General features: G+C 35.8%; 1 protein-coding gene across 3 annotated transcripts in view; it reads right to left on the bottom strand.

Moving 5' to 3' along the window:
• The window catches only part of LOC307144504 (lysosome membrane protein 2-like), a 44417-nt gene that overhangs the window by 11791 nt on the left and 22626 nt on the right, over positions 1-10000 (bottom strand). For all 3 annotated transcript variants that reach the window (XR_013818773.1, XM_079846897.1, XM_079846898.1), the window contains one exon: positions 298-476. Coding sequence is in view for 2 of the 3 variants with exons in the window: in XM_079846897.1 (XP_079703023.1) it covers positions 298-476 (179 nt within the window). In the remaining variant the exon portion in view is untranslated. The remainder of the gene's footprint in view (positions 1-297; positions 477-10000) is intronic.

Here is a 10000-nt window from a genome sequence, read left to right on the forward strand (position 1 = left end):
TTCAGCTTTGATCACAGGAATAAATTACACTTTACTATATATTCACATAGAAAACAGATGATTTACATTATAATGATATTTCACTGTTTTTTTTATCAAATAAATGCTCTTTCAAAAACATAAAAAATACCAACCATAAAACCGAGGTGTATAAATATGCATGTGTATATATGACTTCAAGCACATGAGCCAATAGGCAATTAGTAACTAATACAATTAAATGAATGATTAAATGAAATGAAATGCCTTATTTTAGTAATGACTCATATGACTGAAATGTCTTGAGTGGTTATGCACCTTTGCGACACACAGACACGTCCAGCACGCCGTCGTCCAGGCACTGCTTGGGCGTGAGGCAGAATCCCTGGTTCTCCGGGTTGTTCTTCCCGCTGGCGAGCACGGCACGAGGAGGAGTGAACCGATACGCCGGGATCCCCTTCACCTCCACCTCCTTCTCGAAGCGCATGTGGATCGACCTGCGGGACCAGAGGCAGAACATCAGCACAGTCACGTAAACTCACGCAGAATAGAAGAAGAAGAGGAAGAAGAAGTTTTATTTATATAGCAACTTTCCATAGTTCAAGGTCGCTTTACATTGTACATTACAATACATTTAAACACCCACACATACATTACAATCACATAGGATACATAATATATGAGAGCCAAAAGATAGAGTTAGAAGGTTACGAATCGATGACGAAGGCTTAACGTGAATTCCATCAATATCAAAGCACTGGTCCATCATTTTGACTGAGGCAGTAGAGCCAATCACTAATATCTCAGTTTTCTTATCATTTAATTTGAGGAAATTCAGGGACATCCAATGCTTGATGTCCCTGATACATGCAGTGAGTGAGTCAGGTAGAGATGGCCTATCGGAGCTGGTGGTGAGATAGATTTGAATATCATCAGCATAGCAAGGGAATTTAAGTCCATGACTGCGTATGATGTCACCGAGTGGATATGTGTAGATGATGAACAATAGCGGGCCAAGAACCGAACCTTGAGGAACACCCTGTGTAAGTGAAGCAGTGGCAGATCTAAACCCTTGTATAGTGATATAATACTTTCTGTCGCTGATTTAGGAAATGAGCCAGGAAAGAGCAGAGCCAGTGATGCCGATATCAGAAAGCCTAGAGATCATTATTTCATGACAGACTGTGTCAAAAGCAGCGCTTAAATCGAGGAGCATCAAGATGTTTATCAGCCCTGAATCCATGGAGAGAATGCCGTTAACCACCAGAAGAAGGGCAGTTTCAGTGCTATGTGATGGGCGAAATCCAGACTGAAAAGGAATAGAGCATTTCCTCAAAAACGACACTCTAAATCTCTTGACAAACTCAAAGACGTAAATGACATTTGTATGTATTCTAAATAAAAGACACAGGTTGTACTGAATGTCAGCTTGATTATTTTGCTCAAGATCAGCGGCCGGTTGCATAAACATAGCCATAATGTTAAAGGAGAACTCCATTTTTTTGTACATTTGCAGTGCTGTCAGTACAGAGAACAACGACAAAAATCGGTGTTATCCTCTTTTTAAAATTTGCACCCTGTTGACTTCAATGGGGCAAGTTTTAAACCTGCTTTTAGCCTCTTAACATCCTTGATGTGTCATTACAAGTGCACAGGTCATGTGAGTGATTCCTTCAAAGTGAACACGGGTGAATCTGACTGCAGTAGATGTGAAAGATATGAATAAAAATGATGTTATTTCAGCCAGCGCTCATACCTGTATTTACATCCTGTTTTCGGTTGAAGTCCACAGTAGTCGATTGTCGAGTTCGGGCGCATGATCGTACGTACTAAACCTATGCACGTGAACTCGACAATCGACTACTGTGGACTTCAGCCGAAAACAGGATGTAAATACAGGTATGAGCGCTGGCTGAATTAACATCATTTTTATTCATATCTTTCACATCTACTGCAGTCAGATTCACCGTGTTCACTCTGAAGGAATCACTCACATGACCTGTGCACTTGTAATGACACATCAAGGATGTTAAGAGGCTAAAAGCAGGTTTAAAACTTGCCCCATTGAAGTCAACAGGGTGCAAATTTTAAAAAGAGGATAACAGGGTGTAGGCAACACCGATTTTTGTCGTTGTTCTCTGTATTGACAGCACTCCAAATGTACAATAAAATGAGCTCAATGTTAAAATTGACCGGAGTTCTCCTTTAAGACAGTGTCTTAAGTTCTAGTATGACCTATAGCAGTTAGTCAGGGGCAGTCAGTCTTAGTTTTCGGTATCAAAGTAGGCTTATCTACGTTTTTATGTAACTGATTTAAAAAAGCTATGAACCGTCTTAAAGAAAATAAATTGATGTCTAACTTGTAAGACTAGTCTTAGAGGTTTATGCAACTGGCCGCAGGATTTATTGAGTCCACATGTCATGCAAACATGAAACTCTTCTTCTAACCACAGGTCTGTGCGATCTGTCGTCACACACACACAACTCTGCGAAGCTGTTTGCGAATGTTCATTAGAACTATATTTTCGGGAAACACAGACTCGTTGAACTATCCTGATAATGACAGAACTTGCGACCAAAGTTAGCTAACGATGCTTTCGTGAAACGCACCCCTGGACGGGTGTTAATACGCGGCCTAATACAAGGTTAATAATTAACCTTGACCCTGAACAAGGCCCTTGACCCCAGGATGACCCCAGGATGACCCCAAGGGCCCTATCTTACACCCGGTGCAAGTGTGTTTCATTCAAGTGTGTTTCACAGTTTTCTTACACACACACTCTGCTTATTACACAAACACTCTGCTTAATTACACACACACTCTGCTTAATTACACTCTGCTTCATTACACACACACACTGCTTAATTACACACACACTCTGCTTAATTACACACACACTCTGCTTATTACACACACACTCTGATTATTACACACACACTGCTTATTACACACACACACTGCTTAATTACACACACACTGCTTATTACACACACACTGCTTATTACACACTCTGCTTAATTACACACACACTCTGCTTATTACACACACACTCTGATTATTACACACACACTGCTTATTACACACACACACTGCTTAATTACACACACACTGCTTATTACACACACACTGCTTATTACACACACACACACACTCTGCTTAATTACACACACACTCTGATTATTACACACACACTGCTTATTACACACACACACTGCTTAATTACACACACACTGCTTATTACACACACACACTGCTTATTACACACACACACTGCTTAATTACACACACACTGCTTATTACACACACACTGCTTATTACACACTCTGCTTAATAACACACACACTCTGCTTATTACACACACACTCTGATTATTACACACACTGCTTAATTACACACACACTGCTTATTACACACACACTGCTTATTACACACACACACACACACACACTCTGCTTATTACACACACACACTCTGCTTAATTACACACACACTCTGATTATTACACACACACTGCTTATTACACACACACACTGCTTAATTACACACACACTGCTTATTACACACACTCTGATTATTACACACACACTGCTTATTACACACACTGCTTATTACACACACACACTGCTTAATTACACACACACTGCTTATTACACACACTCTGATTATTACACACACACTGCTTATTACACACACACTCTGCTTAATTACACACACTCTCTGCTTATTACACACACACTCTGCTTATTACACACACACACTGCTTATTACACACACACACACACACACACTGCTTAATTACACACACACACTGCTTATTACACACACAATCTGCTTAATTACACACACACACTCTGCTTATTACACACACACACACACACACACACACTCTCTCTCCTTATTACACACACACACTCTGCTTATTACACACTCTGCTTAATTACACACACACTCTGCTTATTACACACACACTCTGATTATTACACACACACTGCTTATTACACACACACACTGCTTAATTACACACACACTGCTTATTACACACACTCTGCTTATTACACACACACACACTCTGCTTAATTACACACACACTCTGATTATTACACACACACTGCTTATTACACACACACACTGCTTAATTACACACACACTGCTTATTACACACACTCTGATTATTACACACACACTGCTTATTACACACACATACACTGCTTATTACACACACTGCTTAATTACACACACACACACTGCTTATTACACACACAATCTGCTTAATTACACACACACTCTGCTTATTACACACACACACACACACACACACACACACTCTGCTTATTACACACACACTCTGCTTATTACACACTCTGCTTATTACACACACTCTGCTTATTACACACACACACACACACACACACACACACTCTGCTTATTACACACACACTCTGCTTATTACACACTCTGCTTATTACACACACTCTGCTTATTACACACACACACTGCTTAATTACACACACACACACACACACACTCTGCTTATTACACACACACTCTGCTTATTACACACTCTGCTTATTACACACACTCTGCTTATTACACACACACACACACACACACACACACACACTCTGCTTATTACACACACACTCTGCTTATTACACACTCTGCTTATTACACACACTCTGCTTATTACACACACACTCTGCTTATTACACACACACACACACACACACACTCTGCTTATTACACACACACTCTGCTTATTACACACTCTGCTTATTACACACACTCTGCTTATTACACACACACACTGCTTAATTACACACACTGCTTATTACACACACACTCTGATTATTACACACACACTGCTTATTACACACACACACTGCTTAATTACACACACACTGCTTATTACACACACTCTGCTTATTACACACACACACTCTGCTTAATTACACACACACTCTGATTATTACACACACACTGCTTATTACACACACACACTGCTTAATTACACACACACTGCTTATTACACACACTCTGATTATTACACACACACTGCTTATTACACACACACTCTGCTTATTACACACACACACTGCTTATTACACACACACACACACACTGCTTAATTACACACACACACACACTGCTTATTACACACACAATCTGCTTAATTACACACACACTCTGCTTATTACACACACACACACACACACACTCTGCTTATTACACACACTCTGCTTATTACACACACACACTGCTTAATTACACACACTGCTTATTACACACACATTCTGATTAATTACACACACACACACTATGATTATTACACACACACTCTGCTTATTACACACACACTCTGCTTATTACACACACACACTGCTTAATTACACACACTGCTTATTACACACACATTCTGATTAATTACACACACACACACTCTGCTTATTACATACACACTCTGCTTAATACACACACACTCTGCTTATTACACACACACTCTGCTTATTACACACACACTACACACACACTCTGCTTATTACACACAGACTCTGCTTATTACACACACACACACACTCTGCTTACTACACACACACTCTGCTTATTACACACACAGGGATGCACAGCAACACACAAACATGTCAAATATGTAAAATAAAAGGACTACAATGTAAAAGATTATTATTGTGTACATAAAGATATAATCCGGCTTGTCCCGTACAGGGTCTGCTTGCGCACTTTAACCTGTTGCCGCACTAAAGACCGGCTTCGGTCTTTCCACTATCAAAGTCCGTCATGTACATAGCGAATCCGCCATGGCGCGAGCGCAACTGTTATGAATGGGAATGGGAGATGAGACTCTGATTGGTTTAACGCACGTAAATCCCAGAACACACCCATTACTCATTAAGAGAATAGGGACGACCCTTCTAGACCATGTGCTTAGATCGTTAAAATAGGGCCCTTCATGTTTACCATCAAGTGTTCTTTTTAAGGAAGCATTAGGAAACATCCCTTATAATCTCATTATGTGCTCATGAGCGTTTGTTTTGAACTGGGGAAATTAGTTTTCCAGGCGGCCCGCCTGATTAAATGATGTACAAAGGTTACACACGCCGTTCAGACGGACGCCTTTCCCTTTAAAATCCAGGTGAGGAGTCAGTGGAAAAGGACAAGGACAGCTGTTCCCGCCAGCACAATAACCCGAGCCTCCGACGCGAATGAGCAACTGGGTTAAAAGTGGCTTGACAACACGCCAGCCTGGAGTCGTACTCGCAAAACCATGTGTGAGCGGCCGGTCACGCCAAGACTGATGGAAATCTTTCCGCACTGAACAAAGGTGGGCGTTTCGGGTCAGAGATCCCGCTGGAAATAGACACAGAGGTCAGCAGGACTCCAGGTGAAAGGTCAAGGGTGACCAGAAACACATTATATGGAGTATTAAAATAAGAGTCACTCGTCATAACGGAAAATATATTTAATTTAATTTAATTATTAAATCTTTGTCTTTTATGAAGTTATTTAATAATAATAATAATAATAATAATATTCAGAGTGGAAATTAAAAACAACTGCATTTAAATAAATTAGAAAATAATTATAACATTTAAATGTTATTATGAATAATAATTTAATGATAATACATTATATATTCATGAAATTATTTTTCAAGTAAAAAAAATATTTATCTGAAATAAAACTGATCCGCATTACTCTGAATACACTTAAAATAAAATAAAAATGTTGAATATCATATAATTGATAATAGGTTATATAAAATAATATATAATACATAAATGTTAAATAAAGAAATGATAGTGCATTATATGCAGTTATATTATTAAACCTACACATTTTAAGTTATTAATTTAAATAAGTTAAGAAACTTTTCCTTAAAATCTAAATATATATACAAAAATATATATATTTTAAACTCATATTGGGGAAATTTAAAATGGAAAAGCCTTACTTAAAAATAAAATGAAAATATTGAATGAATAAATAAATGACAGATTTGATAAATTATTTATATAATATGTCACTTTTAAATAAATAAATGATAATGCATTATATAAAATTATATTATTAAGTAAAAAAATGTATGAAAAAAAGTGAAGGAAAAGGTAAAAAAAATATTTAAAAAACAAGCATACAGAGGGGAAATTAAAAATGTAAATGCATTACTTCAAATAAATTGAAAATAACATGTAAATGTTAAATCAATAAATGATATATTATATAAAATTGTAAATAAATAAATGATAATGCATTAAATGCATATCATTTACTTATGCAAATATGCATAATTTATTTGTATGAAATTCTTTATTTTAAAAGTTAAGGAAATTAAAACCTATTACTCTAAATAAATTAAAAATGAATTATTTTAAAAAGTTAAAGTAACAAATAAGAAAAAAAGTGTGTAAAGCACCCGGCTGTGAGCCCTGAAGCAATTTATACTCTTGCTTAAAACTGCAATCATGTTGTAAAATCCCAGCAGCCCGAATATTTCTGCAATGGTATTGCAGTGATATTGCAGGGAATGAGAGTAAAGTTAATATTCCCACACGGAGTCGGGCCAGGAATCCGGGAGGTTCGGACCTTTGCTTCAGTTTCAGGGTCGAGAGGTCGAGAGGAATAATGGCACACATATTGTGTAATTTCCACATATTGTGTTTTTAAAAGGGAGCTTCAGACATTCGGCTGATTTTCAAACATATCTTGAGCTGTTCGTCCAGCAACACTTACACTAAATCATAATCATTTTTTCTTGTAGAAATATTCCATAAATAATAATAATAGTTTATATTTATCTTGCAGAAATATTCCATAAATATTAATAATAGTTCATATTTATCTTGCAGAAATATTCCATAAATATTAATAATAGTTTATATTTATCTTGCAGAAATATTCCATAAATAATAATAATAGTTTATATTTATCTTGCAGAAATATTCCATAAATAATAATAATAGTTTATATTTATCTTGCAGAAATATTCCATATATATTAATAATAGTTTATATTTATCTTCCAGGAATATTCCATAAATAATAATAATAGTTTATATTTATCTTGCAGAAATATTCCATAAATAATAATAGTTTATATTTCTCTTGCAGAAATATTCCATAAATAATAATAATAATAATATTTTACTTTATTTCTCTTATAGAAATATCCCATAAATAATACTAATTTACTTCACATTTATCTTGTATAAATATTCCATAAATAATAATTATACTTCATATTTCTCTTGTATATTCAAAAATATTCCATAATATTTTACTTTATATTTCTCTTATAGAAATATTCCATAAATAACAATAATAACAATAATTTACTTCATATTAATCTTGTATAAATATTCCATGAATAAAAATAATAATAATAATAATTCATATTTCTCTCGTAGAAATATTCAATAAATATTCCATAATAATAATATTTTACTTTATATTTCTCTTATAGAAATATCCCATAAATAACAATAATAATTTACTTCATATTTACCTTGTATAAATATTCCATGAATAATAATTATTATTATTTCTCTTGTAGAAATATTCAATTAATAATAATCATGATAATAATGAATAATTATCATAATATGCTGATTTACTTCAAATATGTCTTGTAGTAATATTCCATAAATAAGCAATAGTTGTTGAACTGGAAAGCTCACAGAACGGAGCGTGTGTGAATCTCAGTCTGGCTGGTAGAGCGAGTTAAGCGGCGCATTGGAAACATGTGCAACTTCTAGGAAGTTCTCATGAAATGTCTTGAACAGATGCTCTTTCCGTCACATTACGACATGTTCCGGAGGTCCGGATGCTCGTGATTTACTGAGACTCTAATAACGGCACGCATGTGATGTGCTGCCAACAACTGTTCAACATAGAGAACAATCACACACAAACATCACAACAACAACAACAACAACAACAGCATGACTTCATCCAGCTCAGAGGCTCATACTTTTAAGAAATTAAATTAGATCGACGTGAACTCTCACAATCAGATGAACTAATGCCATAAAGCGCTAACACTTTACAATAAGGCTCATTAGTTTATCTATTAACTAACATGAACTAACAATGCATTTGTTACAGTATTTATTAATCTTTGTTAATGTTAGTTAATCAAAATCCAGCTGTTCATTGTTTGTTCATGTTAGTTCACAGTGCATTAACTAATGTTAACAAGCACAACCTTTGATTTTGATGACGTATTAGTAAACGTTGAAATTAATATTAACCAAGATTAATAAATGCTGTAGAAGTATTGTTCATTATTAGTTCATGTTAACTACGGTAGTTAACTAATGTTAAAGGGATAGTTCACCCAAAAATGAAATCCTGTCATCATTTACTCTCCCTCACGTTGATCCAAACCTGGATGAGTTTCTTTCCGCCATCAGCGTTTCTCACAGGTTCGCGTTTAAAGTCTGTGTAGAGGGAGTGGTGTCGTCTTAGCGGCCCCTAATTTAATAACAAATGATCGTTGCGACGGAAGCAAATCAATCAAAACTAACTTTAGATGGAAAATAACTTAACTCTGCTATAAAGCCAAAACAATCTCTGTTACCTTAAATTATACGCTTATCTCTGTGAAGCTGCTTTGGAACAATCTACGTTGTTAAAAGCGCTATATAAATGAAGATGACTTGACTTGACTTGACTTTCTTCTGCTGAACACAGAAGAAGATATTTTGAAGAATGTCAGTAACCAGACAGTTGATGGACACCACTGACTTCAATAGTATGGAAGAAAAAATACTATGGAAGTCAATGCGGACCAGAAACAATTTGGTTACTGACATTACTGACAAAATATCTTCTTTTGTGTTCAGCTGAAGAAAGAAACTCATCCAGGTTTGGATCAACGTGAGGGAGAGTAAATGATGACAGGATTGACAGTCGTTTTTCAGGTGAACTATCCCTTTAATTAATGAACCTTATTGTAAAGTGTTACTGTTTCATCTGCAGTTCTGGCTCTGAAAACACTGACTCCATG

This window comes from Squalius cephalus (assembly GCF_949319135.1).
Source record: "Squalius cephalus genome assembly, chromosome: 17".
Lineage (NCBI taxonomy): Eukaryota > Metazoa > Chordata > Actinopteri > Cypriniformes > Leuciscidae > Squalius > Squalius cephalus.